Consider the following 22,136-nt stretch of genomic DNA (forward strand, 5'->3'; position numbering starts at 1 on the left):
CATTTGCTTGTGTTTATCTACCTCCCCTCACTATACACATGATTGGTTACATTAAATGACGGATGTATGTGCAAATTGGGATAACTGGCATTGAGCTTTGCTGTCCATGTTGAATTGAAAACTATCGCATGGCAATAGTGTTGACTGGTTTCTCCATTTTTAGTTCAGTCTTTGAAAAATGTATGTCATCAATTCACATCTGAATACTTAACCTAAAATCTCATGAACTATAACATGTTTATTTTAGGAGAAGGAAATGCTGGAGAAGGCAAGTGCATATTACACTGATGGTAAACAAATGCGAAGAAAACTCCAGGACACGTTTGCAGACTCACTGCGCTATGTTAATAAACTTCTCAATACAAAATTTGGATTTACTTCTCGTAAAGTTCCTGCTCACATGCCTCATATGATTGACCGCATAATCATGAGTGATCTTCAAGATCTGTGAGATATTGTCAATTTCACTTTTCCAGCTTTGTTTTTTTTTAATAAATATCTCTTATGGAATTCTGATTTTCACTGCAATATGTTCTAATGTTAATTTGAGAAGGAGCATGACACAAAATGCATGATTTAAAATATTATCTAAGTACGGTTATTCTTTCTGTGAGGAGATGTGGCTTGACATACCATGTGATGCACTTGTCTAGATTGTTATTCTGTGAAGTGTGCAAGTCCAAGGGGTGATTTGTCATCAGGCAATGGAGCCTGATGCTACACTCTGACTAGCCTAATTATCCTTTAACATCTTTTAAGGTCCTTTTAAATGTTTCTAAACATCTCTGGTAGTTAGACCATGACCGTAAGATATAGGAGCAGGATTTAGCAATTTGGCCCATTGAGTCTGTTCTGCCATTTCATCATGACTGATCCATTTTCACTTTCAGCACCTATCTCCTGCCTTCTCCTCGTATCCCTTCATGCCCTGACTAATCAACCTCTGGTTTAAATATAACCATTGACTTGGCCTCTAGAGCCGCCTGTGGCAACAAATTCCACAGATCCACCACTCGTTGGCTAAAGAAATTCCTCTTCTGTTCTAAGTTGAGGTCCCTCTCTTCTAAGGCTGTGTCCTCTGGTCTTAGACACCTCCATCATAGGAAACATCCTCTCCGCATCCACTTTATCAAGGCCTTTCAACATTTGATAAGTTTCAATGAGATCTTTAAATGCCTTTCAGTGAATTGAAGACATTTAAAGAGTAAAAATACAATTAGATTTTGAATTATAAAAATATATTAACTGTTAGAAATTAAAATAAAATAGACTACTTCATTTATCTTTTCCATTGGGGTCTAGGAGGCATGGCCAGGTACAAATGTAACTAGTTCCTCGGTTTAAGACAAATCCCCCCTGTCCCAAACTTGGAGCTGAGCAGAACAATATCACAGCCTGCAAATCAGGATTGTGGGTGTACAATGGCCTGCAAAAAGCACTCCTCTGTTTCTTCTAACTGTCAACAAAAGATAGCTAGGTTTGTGTCCATTCTCTTAAATTTTAAATACTTAATATACTAACCCAAGACAGATCTGAGGGTGAGAGTACTTGGTCATGTAAGCATAGAAAGTTTCAGATTTAATTTTGGTTTTAACCTAAATTTACAGTATAAGTTAGGTACCTTGGCAGGAAGTTCAAACAGCGAAACCACCACACATCCCCGAGAACAAAGAACAGGAGCAGGCCCTTTGGCTCACAACGTTGCCCTGATCCAATTCAATTAATAATCACGTGGCTAACTAATCTCCTTTTTATATACTATGTCCACATACCTCCATTTTCTTCACATTCATATGCCTATCTAAACCTCTCTTAAAAGGCCCTAGTATTTCTGCCTCCACCACCATTTCAAGCACCCACCATTCTCCATGCAAAGAAACTTGCAACTTGCATCTCCTTTAAAATGACCTCCTTTCACCCTAAGTGCATGCTCTCTGTATTAGACATTTCAACACGGGGGAAAAAAGATGGGTCTGTCTACTCTATGTATGCCTCTCATAATTTTATAAACCTCTATTAGATCTCCCGCAGCCACCTCCTGAGATCTGTAGCTTCTTCACCTTCAAGGTTTCCATTTTTGTTCTTCTCAACCAATATCAGACTGATTTATCAATCTGTTTGCCTGTGGCCATGGCTGTTCTCAGAGTCTGTATTTGCATAATACAGGAAGTGTGGTAGTGGAGTGGCTGGTTCTATGCTATTACATCTCAGGGCTTCGGAGTTCAATTCCAGTATTATCTGTAAAGGCTCTGTACATCCACCCATGAAGTGAATGCGTGGGTTTTCTCTAGGTGCTCCGGTTTCCTCCCACAGTCCAGAGGTGTATCAAGTAGGTTAATTGGTCATTGTAAACTGTTCTATGATTAGGTTAGAGTTAAAGTGGGGTTTTGGGGGTTTGCTCGGCAGTGCAACTCAAAGGGCTGGAATGGCCTATTCTACACTATATCTTTAAATAAATGAACAGAATAAAACCTGTTCTGAATGGTAGAGTTAGACTTTGCCTTGTGATCATTCTTCTTTGCTCTGAGCGTGGTTGGAAGCACTGAATGGCTAGAATGGCTATTTAAGGCAATGTCTGGTGGCAACAAAGTATACACGAGACTTGAGTAAGACTCCAAATAACAGGAAGATATAGGAAATTGAAAAAAAAGCGGCTTTACAGAATTCATTACTTAATATTTTAACATGCTCAGAACTCAGCATTATTTAATTCACTAACCAAATTTGTATGTTTTTGGACAGATTTCCCGAAGCGTTTGACAAGACTTCTAACCATAAAGTTCGTCATTCTGAGGACATGCAGTTCGCATTTTCATACTTTTACTATGTCATGAGTGCACTCCAGCCATTTAACCTATCAGATGTTTTTGATGAAATTGACACGGATCGATCAGGAATTCTCTCTGATCGAGAAATCAGGACATTGGCAACTCGGATTCATGAGCTCCCCCTGAGCTTGCAGGTAAAATTTGTATCCTCTGCTTGGATTCTGAATCATGATTGTCATCTGGAACATGTGTATGTTGGAGCAGATCTACTAATACCAAGACCATTGATGCTTAGACCACTTTTTTTCCAGTGACGGTCTCTCAGCAGAATGGAGTCCATTAATATGGGTATATTTAAAGTGGAGGTTGATGAATTCTTGATTAGTAAGGGCATCAAAGGTTATGGAAGAGAGCAGGAGTAAACAGTTGTGAGGGATAATAAATAGCCATGATTGAATTGCAGGACAGACTTCATGGGCCGAAGAGCCATAAAACACTACAGGGGTGAAATTGTTGGCTCATCTAGCTCATGCCAAACTACTAATCTGCCTTGTCCTATCGACCTGCACCTGGACCATAGTCCTCCATACACCTCCCATCCATGCACCTATCGAAATTTATCTTAACTGTTGAAATTGAACCTGCTTCCACAACTTCTGCTGGCAGTTTGTTCCACACTCTCACCACCCTTTGAGTGAAGAAGTTCTGTCTCATATTCCCCTTAACTATTTCACCTTTCACACTTAACCCATGACCTGCAGTTCTAGTCTCACCCAAACTCCGTGGAAAAAGCTTGCTTGCATTTACCCTAACTATACCCCTCATAATTTTGTATATTTATCAAGTCTCCCCTCATTTTAATTCTGAACCTATGCTTTATGTTCTTAATGGAGATCTGTAATCACAAATGACCAGCTGCCTTTCCTGAGAAGCCATCGTTCAGAAGATTGAGGAATGCGTTTTAAAAATCAGTAATAATGCAAAAAAATCAACCTAAAATTAATTTATTTACATCTGATTTAAATGTAAGAAAAAGATCTACTTCCCCTTCACCCTGCAGCCAGTTGTTCCCACTGTCTTTGTGGGTGTTTATTGGGAGCAGTTTCCTTCTGAACAGGAGTCCGTGATGCCCCATTTTATTCCCACTGCTAGATTTCTGGTGCTTGGGACTTGATTATGGTGGAAGGTTGCAGTTCAGCCTACACTGAGGAATCCCAAGCATCTGCTCCATTTAATTGCTTAAAAAGAGCAGATCTGAGTGAATCGCCTGGTTTTTAAATGGACGGCTGAGGGCATTCTTTAACAAAGAACATTTTAAAATCCATACCAATTTAATAATTTTACTAAAATAGTTGTTAGGTTGGATTGCATAATTATCAAGTAGTACTAAATCAAGGCAACTGGACTTGTGTTGTCTAGACGACATTTCACCACTCATCCGAGAGGCTTCTTTGGTTCTGATTCATGGTGGGTAATTTTCCGGTTTATAAACTCCCAGTGAGTTGTTTAAAGGTATAGCAATCACATGAGGGTCATTAAGAGTTTTAGAGGTGATTAGTCTTATCTTTGCATGAATGGAGGTGTGAATTCATGTGATTGCTATACCTTTAAACAACTCAGCGTTTATAAGCTGGAAAAATACCCACCATGGATCAGAACAGAAGAAGCCTTGGATAAGTGTGATACAGTAAGTCCAGTTGCTTGATATACAATGAACTGGATGACTGAGAACCTTCATTGACAGACTGTATAATTGTTACTTTCTTTGCAATTGAAAAATTTATGCCTGTTTGTATTTTATATAACAGCACAATAGCATAGTGGTTAGCACAACATTTTACAGTACAGGTGACCAGGGTTCAATTTCTGCCGCTGCCTGTAAGGAGTTTTTATGTTCTCCCCTTGTCCATGTGAGTTTCCTCCGGGTGCTCCGGTTTGGTTCCTCCTACAGTTCAAAATGTATGGGTAGGTAGGTTGATTGGTCATTGTAAATTGTCCTGTGCTCAGGTTAAGAAATCAGGGGATTGTTGGGTGGCGTGACTCAAAAGGTCAGAAATACTTATTCAGTGCTGTATCTCAATACATAAAAATATAACTTTGTTTTTTTTGTGGTCACAGTGTGTATATACAATTGTTCTGTGTCCCCCGTAGATGAACAGTTGTCTTTCTGGAAGCTTGGTATCACCTTATTTGAATAATTTGATTGGTTAACACTTACCTGCAAATTTGAGTGGAATGTTTTTTATCTATGAAGTTTAAGAAGGGCAGGATGTGTTGTCCCACCATTTTTACTTTTTTCCTGTTCTTTAATTTTAGCTACTAGATTTTTGCAGCTCTACATTTCTGAATCTTTGTTCTATAACACTTAATTAAATGATCGTGGTACAACAAATATCAGAAACATCAGAATCCAACATGGGGTTGAGAATGCAGTGATGTCTCTTGTGAACAGGATTTAATGCTACTTTCTGTTTCAGGATTTGACCAGTCTGGAACAAATGCTGATCAATTGTTCAAAGATGCTTCCAACAAATGAAACACAAATTGACAGAGTTCCTCCCAGTCAGGAAGCGTATTATGACCCCAACCTGGTAAGAATTACAAATAAACTAATCCATGCCATTTGTTATTCAAGTATAATTAGAAACTTTATACTTTACAAATTAAATACTTTAATTGGTGAAGTAACATTTCAACCAGTGCAATGGGCTGAATGCTTTATAAATTAATTGTATTGCTAACATACAAAATAATTAGGAATCCCAACAAAGTTCAGAAGTTAAAAGTAAAATTTATTGTCGAAGTGCATACATGTCACTTCGTACAACCCTGAGATTCTTTCTCTTGTGGGCATATTTAGCAAATGTATAGAACAGTAACTGTATGCAGGATCAATGAACAACAAAATGTGCAAATGCAAATATAAATAAATAGCAATAAGTAACAAGTATGAAATAACGAGATATAGAGTTCTTGAAGTGAAACCATCAGTTGTGGGAACACCAGGATTAGAATGAATATAGTTATCTACTTTTGTTCAAGAGCCTGGTGATTGAGGGGTAGTAACTTTTTCTTAAACCTAGTGGTGCGGGTCCTGAGGCACTTCTACCTGCAGCAGCGAGAATGGCCTGGGTGGTGAAGTTCTTTGAATGTTTCATGTAGATTTTCTCAATGATTGGAAGGCTTTACCCATGATCTACTGGGCTGAATCCACTACCTTTCATAGGATTTTCCGCCTAAAGGCATTAGTGTTCCCATACCAGGCTGTAATGCAACGCGTCAGCACATTTCTCACCACACATCTATAGATGTTCGCCAAGGTTTCTGGTGATGTGCTGAACCTCCACAGACTTCTGAGAAGCAGAGGCGCTGTCATGCTTTCTTTGCAAATATATTTATACAATGGTTCCAGGACAGGTTTTCTGAGATAGTGACACCCAGGAATTTAAAGTTATTGACCCTCCCTACCTCTGGTTTTCCTTTGCTGAAGTCTACAATTAGTTCTTTGGTCTTATTGACATTAAGTGAGAGCTATTGTTTTAACACCACTCAGCCAAATTTTCAATCTCCCTCATGTTTCTTTGTCATTGTGTGTTTCCTTTTCTTCAGACTCTGAAATAGTGAATTTTTATTCTGTATTACAAACATATTGATATTGGTGAATTCTGTTAGGGCAAACTTCCTGTCGTAGAACAGGGATGTATTTGGCTTTTCCTCATTGGTGAAAATCACTGCTTTACTGATGACATTGTATACAGTACTGTGCAAAAGTCTTGGGCACCCTAGCTATATCAATGTGCCTAAGAGTTTTGCACAGTACTGTATTTGCCTCATAGAGCAGAGAGTGAGTTTTTAAATCTGGTGAGAGGAAAGGATGTTGGGAATAGCAAAGGGGGGGCACTGAAGGATGAAGTGCCGGTGGCGGGGGTGCAGGCACATAATTTGATTCCAAACAGTTGGTTTATTGATCATTACAGAACGTGTCTGTGGTGCTTCCTGGTCCCTTCCATCTCCCTTCCCTTTTTCCCAACCATGATTCTCCTCTCCCTGCCCCCCTTCCCACTGTCAGTCCACGATAGAGACCCGTATCAGTCTGGCATGATAGATGAATTCTGGGAAATGTATTAAATAGGTAAAATTGCAAAGCATTCGCATTTGAGCCATGAGATGGAATCTCTTCATGTTTGCTTTACTTGTAGTAATATTAATGTGGTAAATGCTGTTCCTTCCTTTGAGTAATGTTTGAATTTCTTTAAAAATCTTTGCTCTAGCCTCCAGTGACTAAAGGACTTGTGATCAACTGCAAGCCCGTTACTGATCGTATTCGTAAGGCTTACAAGGACAAAAATAAATACAAGTATGTACAAAGCTATATAGATAGTTTTTTGGATATAAGCACTTTGAGTTTGATTATCCAATTATATTCATTTGAAACCACTAGTGTTTGTAGATATGCAATAATTTTATTCCTTTTAAAAGCATCTCATGGGGGAAAAAAATCAATTTTGAGCAGTATGTCATGTCATACGTATCCAGAATTAAAGTCATAGAGTCATAAGCACAGAAACAGACTCTTCAGCCTAATTCATTCTTGCCGACTGTTGTCCAGCGAGCTAGTCCCATCTGCCATAGCCCTCCAAACCTTTCCTATCCATGGACTTATTTAAATGTTGCTAATTTGTCTGCCTCAACCACTGTTTCTGGCAGCTCATTCCAAATGCACACCACCCTTTGAGTGAAAAAGCTGCCCCTGATGCCCCTTTTAAATCTCTTGGGATCTTAAACCTGTGCCCTCTTGTTTTTAGCATCCCCTCAGTGGCAGAAAGACCCTGTGCTTTCACCTGGTCTATGTCCGTCGTGATCCTGTATACCTCTATCAGATTTCTCCTCAAGCTCCTACTTTCAGAGAATAAAGTTCAAGTCTACACAACCTCTCCCAAGTCTAGGCAACGTCCCGATAAACCTTTTCTGCATTCTTTAATCAGTGGTGGGGCAGTGGGGGAGAGAGAGGGAGCAGACTATCTTAACATGAACTATTCTCTGCTCTGCTCAGGAGCTTTCCTCTCTGCTCTAGTCTTCAATAAATTAAGATGAGCTGTTTCACTGGTTGTAATCGAAAGGATGCTGGAGGAACTCAGCAGATTGGGCAGCATCCGTAGAAATGAGTCGTCAACGTTTCGGGCTGAGACCCTTCGTCAGGACAGTTTTGTCAGTTTATGCTGAAGTAGCCAAATTAAACATTAACGTTGGAAATAAGATCAATACCAGCAGTTGTTGCATGTGGGATCACTGATGGGATTTTATCCCATTAGAGTAAGCTGCAATCAAACATAACAATGCTTCAAAAGCAAACATGAGGAAATCTGCAAATGCTGGAAATTCAAGCAGCGCACACAAAATGCTGGTGGAACACAGCAGTCTTGATGACGGGTCTCGGCCCAAAATGTCGAGAGTGCTTCTTCCTATAGATGCTGCCTGGCCTGCTGTATTCCACCAGCATTTTGTGTGTGTTGCTTATAACAGTGCTTCACGTGTTTTTGTTGGTCCCCATATCATCTACTCATCCTTTGTTTAATATTTCTGCTTGAGGATGAGCCAGTAGATCCACACCGCCGGGTTCAGGAACAGTCAATACCCCTCAACCATCAGGCTCTTGAACCAGAGAGGATAACTTCACTCTCCCCCATTACTAATCTGTTCCAACAACCTATGGACTCACTTTCAAGGACTCATGTTTTTGACACTTAATGCTTATTTATTTATTATTATTTGTTTGTTTTCTTTGTATTTGTGCATTTGTCTTTGCACATTCGTTGTTTGCCCTTGGATGCAGTTCTTCATTGATGTTATTGTTTCTCTGTACTTTGAATGCCTGCAAGAAATTGAATCTCAGGGTTGTATGTGGAGACATATAGGTACTTTGATAATAAATTTACTTTGAACTTTAATGTATAGAGCTTCTCATTGAGTTTTAACACACTTAATAGTCTATAATTTATTTGTTTAGCCCTTACTCTCGATTATTGAGGAAGAGTTTCTGGACTAATTTCCCCTTTTATTTAAACACAGGTTTGAAATAATGGGTGAAGAAGAGATTGCTTTTAAAATGATTCGCACTAATGTTTCTCATGTTGTTGGGCAATTGGATGATATCCGAAGAAACCCTAGGTATGAATGTGATAATAACCATGGCAATATTTTCTCTGAAGTTTCAATAAATTGTTATGAATTATGTAACATCCAGTGATATATTGTATGGTCTTTGTATGTATGAAGACTTCTGCGTTTGGAAAATGGTACAACCATAGGTTCAAAGAGATCACTTTTCCTAGCCCTGACAAGGCTAGTCTAAACCGAATTTTATTTCATATGCACCAAGGTTAAGCTCATAAACCAAGTATATGTTTGAATGAATGGAATAAAAATTCCAAATTAATTCTAGCATATCAAGATGTTTAAAAAATATCTTAGCCACCAATGCTAACAAAATTAAGCAATCAAAGCTCCCAAGGTCATGCTGAAATTACGCAAAGCTTGATTTTTGCAATAGTTTCAACAAAGTGCTTGTCGAGCACCTTAACTCCGTTTGCCAAAAGTGGAATTTCCTGGTAGCCAACCTTTTAAATTCCTAACCCCATTCTGATCTGACATGTTGGCCCATGGCCTCCTCTTTTGCTGCGATGAAGTTACTCTCATTGTGGTGGAACAACATCTGATGGCATAATCACAGATTTCTCCATTGGTTTAAAAAAAATCCCTTTCCTCTATCCCCCACTATAGCCTGTTACCTGCTCTCCTCACCTGTCTATCAACCCGTGCCTTCCTTCTTCCCTTTCTCCTATGGTCCACTTTTCTCTCCTACCACTCTTCTTCCATCTACTTGTCTTCATCTATCACCTTCTAGCTAGTCCTCCTTCCCCTCCCTCCATCTTTTTATTCTGATCTAATTCCCCCTTCCTCTGCAGTCCTGATGAAGGGTCTCAGCCCGAGACGTTGACTGTTTACTAATTTCCAAAGATCCTTCCTGACCTGTGAGTTCCTCCAGCATTGTGTGTGTGTGTGTGTGTGTGTGATTTATTTGTTGATGCATTATGTAATCAAGGAAATTTGTCACAAGATGGTGGTATGCCTGGTCACAGTGGCCACTCCAGCTCCAATCAATATTGAAATTTATTGTCCTGTTCATCTTTTCTATGACTGAAAAACGCTAGAAATGATTTATGTTGAAAAATGCAGAGAATGTTTGAATTTTCAAAAAGCATTTGGTAAGCTACTGCAGAGGAAGCTGATATAATTGTGAGTTATGCCAGAGAGTGTTTGAAAACAAGCTGGACAACAGTATTGATTAAGAAGTTTTTAATTTTACAAAAATGATCTAGTAATTTCCTGGTGTATATAATGAGTAAACTCTTCTTGGGCTTCCAGCCAGATATAGGTATTGAATTTAACCAATGTTTTGATAACAGAATCTACCATTTTCATCAGAAATGATGCCTGGACAGTCTAGTCCAGTAGTATTTATAACCTTGTCATCTGTCCCTCCTGATTGGTTAGTCCTCACCCAATCAGATCTCTGCTGTCCCACCTTCTTTTTAATAGTTAAAAGATGCAGATTTTGACCACCAGATGTCACATTGGGCCCAATAATCCTCTCAGTTTATAAATAATAAGCACTGTTGAAATTACAGTGGCTGCAATCTGTGTGCTAGGAGCCTTAATTTAGAAAATTACAGAAGAGATTCATGGATACTATGAAGAGCTTTAGTAATGAGAAGAGAGAAAATGCTAATGATAGAAATATTGAGATAAGTTGGCAAGTGGAATTCATTAGCTTGAGATTCTGCAGATTCATTTTTCTGGTGTTTCCTATTGGAATTAAGTTTTCCTGTAAATTTTTAATTTAGAGATACAGCACAGTAACGGATCCTTCTGGCCCAACAAGCTCACACTGCCTAATTCCACTCATGTGACCAGTTAACCTAATAATCCATGTCTTTGGAATATGGGGGGAAAGCAAATTACCCAGAGGAAACCCATGCAATCACGAGGAAAACGTACAAACTCCTTACAGACAGTTGCAGGAATTGAACCCTGGTCGGTGGTACTGTAAAGCGTTGTGCTGCCCCATAGTACTGCTGTCGGTTCCAACTGTATAAATTTAAGCTAATGTCAAAAGGCTGAAGAGAACGCAAAATACTCTCTGCATAATGAATTGCTTTGGCCAGAAACAGGTGCAAAAGCAGTCTCTGTTACAACCTTAATATAGGAAGTGGATGAATGTTTAAAGTGTGTACATTGTGGGACTAAGGACTTGCAATGATGGACTGATTTAAAACCAAGCCTCCTGTGCACTAGCATCATAATTCCAGCATTCAACAAAACCAATGACCTTTTGAAGCAGATAAATATTAAGTATGTGGCATAAATCCTTTGAGGAGGGAAAATTCTCAGGAAGCATCTAAACTATGCAGACAAACTGAACACCATGTAAAAATGTGTATTAGAGTCACGTGGAAGCAGCATGTTTCAACTCTTTCTCATAGATTTGAGAAATATGCTTAAAATAATGAGCTCCTACAACTGAATTGAGTTTTCAAATAGTTAATGAGCAAACGGTCCACCATTGATTTGAATATATACTACATCTTCATGCTCCCACAGGAAGTTTATTTGTCTGAATGACAATATTGACCACAATCACAAAGACGGAGCCACAGTGAAGGCAGTGCTTCGTGATTTCTATGAGTCATTATTCCCAGTAGCGTCCCAGTTTGAACTGCCAAGGGAATACCGCAATCGATTTCTCCACATGCATGAGCTTCGTGAATGGTAAGTGCTGTCGGATCACAGAAACAGCCCTTCTATTATTCCATGCCCAACAGTTATTCTACCACATTCCATCAACCCATACCCGGACCGTAGTTTAACATACTCATCCCATCTATATGGTCATAGAGTACTGCAACACTGAAGTAGGCCCTTCAGCCCATCTAGTCTATGTCAACTACTAATCTGTCGAGTCCCGTTGACCTGGACTTGGACCATAGCCCTCCATGCCCCTACCAACCATGTACTAACACAAACTTCTCTTAAGTATTACAATTGAACCTGCATCCTCTACTTCTACTGGCACCTCGTTCCACACTTACAGTACATTCTAAGTGAAGAAGTTCTCTTCATGTTCCCCTTGGACATTTCACTTTTCACCCTTAACCCATGACCTCTAATATAGGCTTACCCAACCTCAATGGGAAGACCAGCTTGTATTTATCCTATCCATACCCCTCAACATTTTGTTTACCCCTATCAAATCTTTCCTCATTCTCCTATGCTCTTGCAAATAAAGTCCTAACTCATTACTGAATTGTTCCCACAACCTATGGAATCATTTTCAATGACTCTTCATCTCATGTTCTTGGTATTTTTTGTTTACTTGTAATTCTTTCTTTCTTTCTCCTCTGTTTGCCTGTTTCATTGTCTTTTGCACAGGGATTGTATGTCCATCCTGTTGGGTGCAGCTTTTCATTGATTCCATTGTGTTTCTTGTATTTACTATGAATGCCTGCAAGAAAATGAATCTCAGGGTTATACAGGATGACATATATGTATTTTGATAATAGATTTACTTTGAACTTTTTGAACCTATTCAACCTTATTAAAAGGTGATACTATGGGAGCCCACTTTTCTATTTTATAGGAAATACTTTGTTCAGAATATTCATTTTGTACTTCACACTTCAATTTAATTTCTTTCATTGGTACTATTACTTACTGCCCATTATGCCAGCTGGCATTTTGGGCTGCAATGAAGGCCCTCCATCTCTGTCTGTCTTTGGCAGCCATTTTAAGCCTAGAGGAGACTCAGGAATACCATCACACACAGATGTAAAATAATTCTTTATTGCTGTTTCCCTAACAGTTTTGTTTTACCAGTCACGTTTGTTAGCCCTGAGCTGAAACCTGGAGGACAGGTGGACCGCTCTTAATCTGGCCTCTACCCTTTGACCTGTTGGGCATGGGTGACCCTGCAAGAGCCAAAGCAGAAAGCCAGCACAGATCTCTGGGTCATTGAAGGATGCAAGCCTTCAAACCCAACTATAAGGTTGTGGTCCCCTTGGAGGATTGGAACTGTTAGTTCATGTTTCTCTCCTGACTCACCCATTCTGATATTGCCTGGAAACAATGTGATCCAGCTTCATGTCAAGAGATACAGAGCCCAGCTTTATGCCAGCCTGCAAACCAAAGCTGGAGTGCTGAGTCCCAGAAAAAAATGTGGTTTGATGTTAGGGTTTGGATTCACCTGTAGGGTTTGGATTCAAGTTTATTGTCACCTGATTTTACTTATATCCAACCAAACAAAACATGGTCTTCTGGATAACTGTGCACCCACAAAACATGTATCACACACAGCATATAAACCAAAATATTACCACAAATAAGTTAATAAAATATAATTCAAAATGCACGTAGTGCTAAGCAGAGGTAAACAATAAACAGTACGATGAACATTTATGGCACCAGCCATTACCCAAGTGGCAAGTGCCTACAAAGTCCTTACAGTACTGACTTGCTCAGCCTCTAGATAATAATTTTACATCTTTGCCACCTAGAAGGGAGGTACCAGATGACTAGAGGATGGTAAATCTTCAAGTAGGGACTGCAGGGGAAAAGCCTAACAGCTATAGACCTGTGAGTCTGATATTAGTCTTAAGGAAGTTACTGTAAGAAAAAGAGCAGTGGGAGTAGTTAAAGGTAGGGTCATGCCTGACATGGAGAGCATTCTGATATGCTGGTATGAGGGGGAGCTACTGCACAGGATTGAAAGAAGCTACAGAAAGTTGTAAAATCAGTCGACTCCATCTTGGGTACCAGCCTCCATAGTATCCAAGAGATCTTCAAAGAACGATGCCTCAAAAAATCGTGCCAATTATTAAGGACCGCCATCACCCAGGTCATGCACTCTTCTCATTGTTACCGTTAGGAAGGAAGGAAGGCACATATTCATGATTCTGATTCTAATCAGAGATGGTCAACATGGTTTTGTCAAGGGCAGATCTGGTCTTGCCAATCTCTTTTTTTTTTTTGAGGCGGCAGTGCATTAGATGTGTTTACGTATTCTTCGATGATGTCCCACATGGGATACTGATCCAAAAGGGACCATGGGATCCAGCAGAAGGTGACAAATTGGATCCAAAATTGGCTTGGCGATAGGAGACAGAAGATGGTGGTAGAGAGTTGTTGTTCTGATTGGATACATTTGTGTTCCATAGGTATTGGTGCTGGACTCTTACTGTTCTTAATGTAGAAGAATGGTTTGGAGATGGATGTTGGTGGCATGAATAATAAATTCACAGATTGTACTAAGATTGGGGAACCAGTTGACGGTGTGGAAGGCAGTCTTGGGCTTCTGGGTGATATTGATGTATTGAAGTGGATTGGAAAATGACAGATGAAATTTATTCTAGACAATCGAGGTGATGCCTTTAGGGAGTACTAATGAGGCTTAGGCATGCACCATGGATGGTACCATTCCAGGGCATGTTAAGGAACAGAGGAACCCAAGAGTACATCCAAAGATCTTTGAAGATGACAAAGGTAAATGTCATGAATGGGATAGCATATGGGAGACTGACCTTCGTTTGTTGGAGCACTGAAAACAAGACATGAAACACTGGCCAGAACTCGAAGTCTGGGGCACTGTATGTAGTCTGGTCACCAAGGTACAGGAAGAATGTGATAGCGCAGAGACAGTGTAGAGTGGATTCACCAGGATGTTGTCTGGAATGGAATCAAATTTATCATTGACTTAAATAACTTGAAATTTGTTGGTTTTTTTACAAAGACGTAATATTGGTATAAATTACTAAAAATTTTGCAGTGTGTTGCAGACTAGTGAGAGACTAGTCTGTTTTACCAAATAAATAAAACTGAGGAGTACAGATGAGTTAGCCTGCAGGCATCTTTATCACATCCCCATAAAAGAGGTGAATTAACCTAAAGGAAACATCGATTTTCAGTAAGATGTTAGCAATTTAGAGGAGTGTTTCTCCCATTGACTGCTGCTTATCTGGTGTACCTTATCTGGTGTACGTTGCTGAAGAGAGTGGTGGAAGCAGACGCAACAACCGCATTCTTTTGATCAAGTGATGAGAGTGATTGATGAAGGCAGAGCTGTGGACGTTGTCTTTGTGAACAATAGTAAGGTGTTTGTAAAGGTTCCCCAGGGGAGGCTCATCTAGAAGATGAAGTTGCATGGAATCCCTGATAAATTGCCTGTTTGGATTCAGAACTGGCTAAATGTCAGAGGGTACTGGTCAAAGGGATTTGCTGTAGCTGAAGGTTTGTGATTAGTGGTATTCCTCAGGGTTCTGTACTGGTTTCTCTGCTATTTATTTGTCATGTGTATAAATGACCTGGATGAAAATGTAGATAGGTGGGTTAGTAAGTTTGCAAATTATACAAAAATTGGTGGTAGTGTGGATAGCGTAGAAAATTAGTAAAGAGTACAACAGGATGTAGATCATTGGCAGATATGAGTAGAGAAATGGCAGATGGAGTTACCCCTGTAAAGAGACAGTACACTTAAGGGCAGAGCAAGACCCTTAATGGTGTTGATGAACAGATAGATCTTGGAGTCCAATTTCATAGCTCCCTGAAAATGGCCACTCAATTTGAGAAGGCTTATGATGTGCTTGCCTTTATTAGTCGAGGCATTGAGTTTAACCCTATACTTTTTGTTCCCTCGTGACTGTGTTTTTCTGAAATTGTAACCATTTGTGCTATGTGCTATTGGTAACATATTTCAACTTGGCCTTGAGGAATGCTGTTTCATTTGACTATGTTCATGTATGGATGAGCAATAATCAACTTTGAACTTGAAAAGTCAGAAAGTTATGTTGCAGCTTTGTAAAACTAGTTAGGTTGCATACAGTTCTAAACGCCCCATTATAGGAAGGATGTTGGGGCTTTGGAGACGGTGCAGAAGAGGTTTACCAGGATGCTGCCTGAATTAGAGGGCATGTTCTATAATAGGGGTTGGAACACTTGGCTTGTTTTCTGTGGAAGGGCAGAGGCTGAGGGTAGATCTGATAGATCTTCAACAGGTTTGACAATTGCCCTCCTGTTTACAGCCCCCTCAGCACTCCTGTCCAATGCCAAGGCTCCCAATGTTCCCTCAGCATCAATGCCTCCCTTCCTCCCTCCTACCCCCTCCAGTTCTACACGTGGAAGAGCATCACGGGATACTACTGTCTCCATCCCTTCCTTGCCCTGTGTCTATCATCCACACCTCCACATATCAACTGTTATCAAACCGATCTTCCCCTCCCACAGCCCCCACTTTCCACCAACACCCCAGTCATTGTGGACTCACCTTCACTACTGAGCAGGTGAGAAGGGCTCTGGGGAATCTCAGACACGGCAAAGCATCGGGACCAGATGGTGTGAATCCCAGGGTCCTGAAGGAGTGCGCTGAGCAGCCGTGTGGAGTTCTCCAGCACATTTTCAATCTGAATTTCAGCCTGGAAAGCATCCCAACTGTGTGGAAAACATGGTGTGGTCCTAGTACCCCAGAAGGGCCACAGAAACGACTACCATGCAGTGGCCCTGACTTCACACATCATGTGAGGCTGGTCCTTTCTCACCTTTGATCCCTGATCAGACCAGCCCTCGATCTCCCAGGAGTGCATTGGAGTTGACGATGTTGGTATCTACCTGCATAACAGAACCTACTCCGATTTGGATAAGCAGGGCAGCTCAGAGAGGATCATGATTTTTGATTTCTCAAGTGCCTCATTTCTGGGGAAAAGCTCTGTTCAATGCAGGTTGACACTTCCATTGGATAATGAACTACCTGACTGCAGTTTGTGCAAAATCAGAGTTGTGTGTCAGACATGGCTACCAGCAGCACTGGGCTATAACTCCTTCACATGTTCTACCAGTCTGTTGTCACCAGTACAGTCTTGTATGCAGTTTTGTGCTGGGGCAATGACAACGACATGGGTGAAACCATCAGGCTCAATAAATTGATTAGAAAGGCTGGCTCTGTTATAGGACCCACTGAAGGCTGTGGTAGAACAAAGAACCCCATGGAAAACCCTGGCAGTTCTGGACAATGTTTCTCACTCTTTGCATGCCACCTTGGCTGAACAGAGGAGCACTTTTGGTAATAGACTAAGACAACTGTGCTGCTCCAAAGAGTACTATATGAGGTCATTTTACCCTTGGCCATTAGCCTCTATAATGAGTCAACCTATAGCCAGGGAAGAGATGACCCCCTCCTGTTAGACTGTTAGAGGTAACTTTTTTTTATTCTTCCGTGCATCTCTACTAATATTTGTCTGTCTGTGTACTCGTAGTGCCACTGTGACACTAACACTTCCTGTGGCATCAGTGAAATATCTACCTATCCAGAAGTTTATAAGATTATGAGAGGCGTAGCTGAAGTGGACAGGCAGCATCCTTTTCCAAGGTTTAAATATCTATTACCAGAGGATATCCATTTAAGGTGAGAGGAGTAATTTCAAAGGAGATGTGAGGGCAAGTTTTTGTCACAGTGATGAGTGCTTGGAATGTGCTGCACGGGGTTTTGGTAGAGGCAGTGAAATCGAGAAAGAGAAGGGGGTTGTCAGAAATGGATCAGGTGAATTTGAGGCCAGGATGAAAGTGGATCAATGACTGCATTGGTGCTGCTTCCTGCACCCGTGCTGAACTTGTCAACTTCATCCACTTTGCCTCCAACTTCCACCCTGTCCTCAAATTCACCTGGTCCATTTCTGACACTTTCCTTCGCTTTCTTGATCTCACTGTCTCTAACTCCGGAGACAGGTTATCCACTGATGTCTATTACAGACCCATGGACTCTCACAGCTACCTAGACTACACCTCATCCCACCCTACTACAAATGCCATCCTCTTTTCTCAATTCCTCCATCTCCTCCATATCTGCTGTCAAGATGAGGCTTTCCATTCTAGAACGAAGGAGATGTCCTTTTTCAAAGAAAGGCGCTTCCTTTCCTCCACCATTCACACTGCCCTTAACCACATCTCTTCCATTTCACGCACATTTGCTCCTACCCTATCCTCCCACCACCCTACCAGCGATAGAGTTCCTCTTGTCCTCACCTACCACCCCACCAGTCTCCACGTCTAGTACATAATTCTTCAGAAACTTCTACCACCTCTAAAGGTGTATAATGAGTCAACCTATAGCCAGGGAAGTGATGACCCCCTCCTGTTAGACTGTTTGTGGTAACTTTTTTTTATTCTTTTCCTCCCCTCATACTCCCCTTCCCCTTATTCTGCTTTTCATAGGGAGCTCTCCCTATGCGATTCCCTTGTCCATTTGTCCCTCCCCACTGATCTTCCTCCTGGCATTTATTCTCCTTGCAAGCAGAACAAGTGCTACACCTGCCTCTATACCTCCTCCCTCACTACCATTCATGGCCCCGAACAGTCCTTCCAGGTGAGGCAATACTTCACCTGTGAGTCTGCTGGGGTCATATACTGCTTTCGGTGCTCCCAATGTAGCCTCCTGTGAATTGGTGAGACCTGACCCAGATTGGGAGACCACTTGGCCGAACATCTACGTTCCATCTGCCAGAACAAGCAGGATCTCCCAGTGCTTACCCATTTTAATTCCACTTCCCATTCCCAATCCGATATGCCCATCCATGGCCTCCTCCACTGTCGTGGTGAGGCTATACTTAGGTTAAAGGAACAACGTATTCCATTTGGGTAGCCTCCAACCTGATGGCATGAACATTGATTTCTCAAACTTTTGGTAATGCCCCTCAATGCCCCCCCTTCCATTTCCCACCCCCTTTTCCCTCTTATCTCCTTGCCAGCCCATCACCTCCCTCTGGTGCTCCTTCCCCCTTTTTCTTTCTTCCATGGCCTTCTGTCTCTTTCACCAATCAACTTCCCTGCTCTTTACTTCATCCCTCCCCCTCCAGGTCTCACCTTTTGCCTGGTGTTTCTCCCCTCACCCTACCTTTCAAATCTACTCCTCAGCTTTTTTTCTCCAATCCTGCTGAAGGGTTTTAGCCCAAAACGTCGACTGTGCTTTTTTCTATAGATGCTGCCTGGCCTGCTGAGTTCCTCCAGCATTTTGTGTATAGAACCTTTAGACTTTATAACCATGAAGGTGATGAATGGTAACACATCCCTATTCCATTTCTCTTGAGGGGCAGTGCACTGTCTGCTATACTATTTCCGTTTGTAAAATCATCATAAATTGTACTTCATTTTATTTCTCCTTGTACAACATAATAAAACATGCTGGTCCTCACTTGACCAGTGGTACTCACAGATTAGTCCAGTGTGTTGCCAAGAATAGCATTTGTCTTATTTATACTTACTGTTAATGAGTGTGATTACAGACTATTACACAGCTATTTATATACAGCAAGGTAATGATATAGTAATTTTGATTCTAAAATGTGGTGCATTTTGTTAATATACAAAAGGATGTGATTTACTGGAGTCAGTAAGTTTTTAATTCCATTTGTGAGCACTTCAAAATAAATGTAGTCATTTACTAGGTCTTTAGCCCTTGTCAAAGAAATGGTATGCTCATTTTGAATGGGTGCAGATAAAGGTTCACAGTATTGCTTCTTGAATGGCATGCTTCAAACTAGGAAAGAATGGAGATTAAGATGGCATTGAAATAGCAGATGGAATTTAATCCTAAAGAAATTTTGGAACGACCAGAAAGTCTAGGAGAAATGCAATAAATGGTAAGGCGCAAGGGAATACTGAGGAACAGAGCGAGCTAGGTGTGCAAGACCAAGGATTCTTGATAATGGCAGCACAGGTAACTTTGATGGTTAAAAGGCATGTGGGAAAGCTAGGCTTCATTAGCTAGGGTTTGGAATGGAAGAACGGGTTCCACTAGATAAAACATTTGGTTAGTCTACATCTGATTGAAATCTGTTCATTTCTGGTTACCACATTATAAGAGGGATGTGATTGCACTGGAGATAGTGAACCTCCTCTGCACAAGGATGTTGCCTGGGATGGATGGTTAGAAGGTGAAAACCATGGGCAAACTGCTGGTAAATAGATACATGACACCCACTTTCAAATCTCTTACTATCTTTTCTTTCATTTAGTCCTGACGAAGGGTCTCGGCCTGAAACATAGACTGTACTTCTTCCTAGAGGTGCTGCCTGGCCTGCTGTGTTCCACCAGCATTTTGTGTGTGTTGTTTGAATTTCCAGCATATGCAGATTTCCTCGTGTTTACATGACACGAAAGTCATGTTTCTGTGCTGTATGATTCTGACGCAGTAAATGTGATGCTGTCTAATTGAGACATGATATCCCTCCTGGATGCCTTTTCTCTTCTAACTTCATTCTGAATCCCTTCAGTCCATAAAATATAGGTGCACAATTAGGCCATTCAGCCCACTGAGTCATTCCATCATGGCTGGTTTATTATCCTTCTCAATCTTATTCTTATGCCTGCTCCCCATAATCTTTGACACCCTGACTAATCAAGAAGCTGTCAATCTCCACTTTAACTGTACCCAATGATTTGGCTTCCACAGCCATCCATAACAATGAATTGACCAGATTCACCAGGCTCTGGCTAAAGGAATTCCTCCTCATCACTGTTCTAAAGGGATGTCCTTCTATTCTGATGCTGTGTTCTTTGGTCCTAGACTCCCTCACTATTAGAAACATCCTCACCACATCCATTCTATCTATGCCTTTCAATATTCGAAAGATTTCAGTGAGATCTCCTCTCATTCTTCTAAACTCCGGTGAGTACAGGCCCAGTGCCATCAAACACTTATGTTAACCCTTTCATTCCTGGAATCATTCTTATTAACCTCCTCTGAACCCTCTCCAATGCCAGCACAGTCTATACGGATGGAACAAAAAAAAGGAAGAATGCGATCACTCTGGGATTGTATTGCAGATACCCCCCCATTGCCACTGGTATTTTGAGGTACAGATGCACAGGCAGATTAATAAAAGGTGTAAAAACAATAAGGTTGTTGTCATGGAGGTCTTCAACTTCCCTAATATAAACTGGCACCTTCTTAGTGCAAGAGGTTAGATGGGGCAGAATTTGTTAGGTGCATCCAGGAAGTTTCCTTAAATCATTATGTAGATAGTTCAACAAGAGGGAGGGGCTGTTTTGGACCTGGTGTTCAGTCATGAGTCTGGCCAGGTGACCGACCTTTCAGTGGGTGAACAGTCATGGAACAGTGACCACAGCTCCGTAAGTTTTAAGATAGCTATTGATACGGATAAGTATGGACTTTGTGGGAGAGTGTTTATTTGGAGCAGGGCAAATTACGAGAACATTAGGCAGGAACTAGGGAGAGTTAATTGGGGCTATATACAGTGCTCAGCAGGCCAGGCAGCATCTGTGGAGAAGAGTAAACAGTCAACCCTTCATCAAAATAACTGTTTTTGGGCAACTCCACACCTGACATGTAGAGAGTGTTAAAGACCAACTGCGCAGAGTACAGGACAGGAATGTTCCTGTAGAAGGAAGGAGAAGATAAGGGAAACCTTGGATGTCGAGACACGTGATGAATTTAGTCAGTAAGAAAAAGGAAAAGTATGTAAAGCTTAGGAAGCTCGAATCAAACACAGCCCTTGAGAACTATAAAGAAGCCAGAAAAGAACACAAGAAGGGAATTAGGAAACCCAGGAGCGTCCATGAAATGTCCTTAACAAGTAGGATTAAAATTAATCCCAAGGCATTCTATACATACATCCGGAGCAAGAGAATAATTAGAGAGAGGGTGGGACCACTCAGAGATGTAATTATGGGGACAGTAGGGAAATTATCCCTCTTGTGTCTCTTCATCTCATTACTGGAGACTCAATGTCACTTGACCCTGCCACTTTGATCTGGCCCACGTCTTCACTATTTGCCTTTATTGAGATCTTTCTCCTCCTTGTATCTATCTTAAGGTTTAGGGTTATGAATATACTGAGGGTTTGTGGGGTGGTAGGGTTGGGTCAGGAAGTAGCTGTGATTGTCGAAATCATGGGTGAGAAATTTAATTTGCAAAGCTGTTTGAAAGTCTGGATATATGGCCATTGAAGATGTTGACTTAATAAAAAAAACAACTGATTAAGTTTGATAATTTGAGTTCCTATTCACTCATATTTGCTATAGCTCAGAACATTGCAGTGAATGAAATCATAGAATGAACACAAATAAGAACATGAAAATTAAATGTGGGTGCAAATAGGACATCTTTCACTCGCGCGCATGTGCACATATGGGTAAAGTTTTATCAGATGCTTATCAAGGTTTATGATGTCAGCAATAACAAACACTTTTGAGAATCAATCAGCTGCCAAGTCTATGATTTGTATTTAAAATAGTTAAATGTAATAGACT

The 22,136-nt window shown here is 40.8% G+C and overlaps 1 protein-coding gene across 3 annotated transcripts in view; it reads left to right on the forward strand.

Annotated features, from left to right (window-relative positions):
* gnptab (N-acetylglucosamine-1-phosphate transferase subunits alpha and beta) overlaps nt 1–22,136 on the forward strand; it is a 68,451-nt gene that overhangs the window by 37,259 nt on the left and 9,056 nt on the right. For 2 of the 3 annotated variants that reach the window (XM_059978526.1, XM_059978527.1), the window contains 6 exons: nt 248–447; nt 2,743–2,962; nt 5,246–5,359; nt 7,040–7,125; nt 8,838–8,936; nt 11,430–11,597. In XM_059978526.1, coding sequence (XP_059834509.1) covers nt 248–447; nt 2,743–2,962; nt 5,246–5,359; nt 7,040–7,125; nt 8,838–8,936; nt 11,430–11,597 — 887 coding nt within the window. Of the gene's footprint in view, nt 1–247; nt 448–2,742; nt 2,963–5,245; nt 5,360–7,039; nt 7,126–8,837; nt 8,937–11,429; nt 11,598–20,430; nt 22,110–22,136 lie in introns of those variants that run through there. The other variant, XM_059978528.1, reaches the window with a different exon arrangement.

The sequence above is a fragment of the Hypanus sabinus genome, chromosome 8 (assembly GCF_030144855.1).
Source record: "Hypanus sabinus isolate sHypSab1 chromosome 8, sHypSab1.hap1, whole genome shotgun sequence".
Lineage (NCBI taxonomy): Eukaryota > Metazoa > Chordata > Chondrichthyes > Myliobatiformes > Dasyatidae > Hypanus > Hypanus sabinus.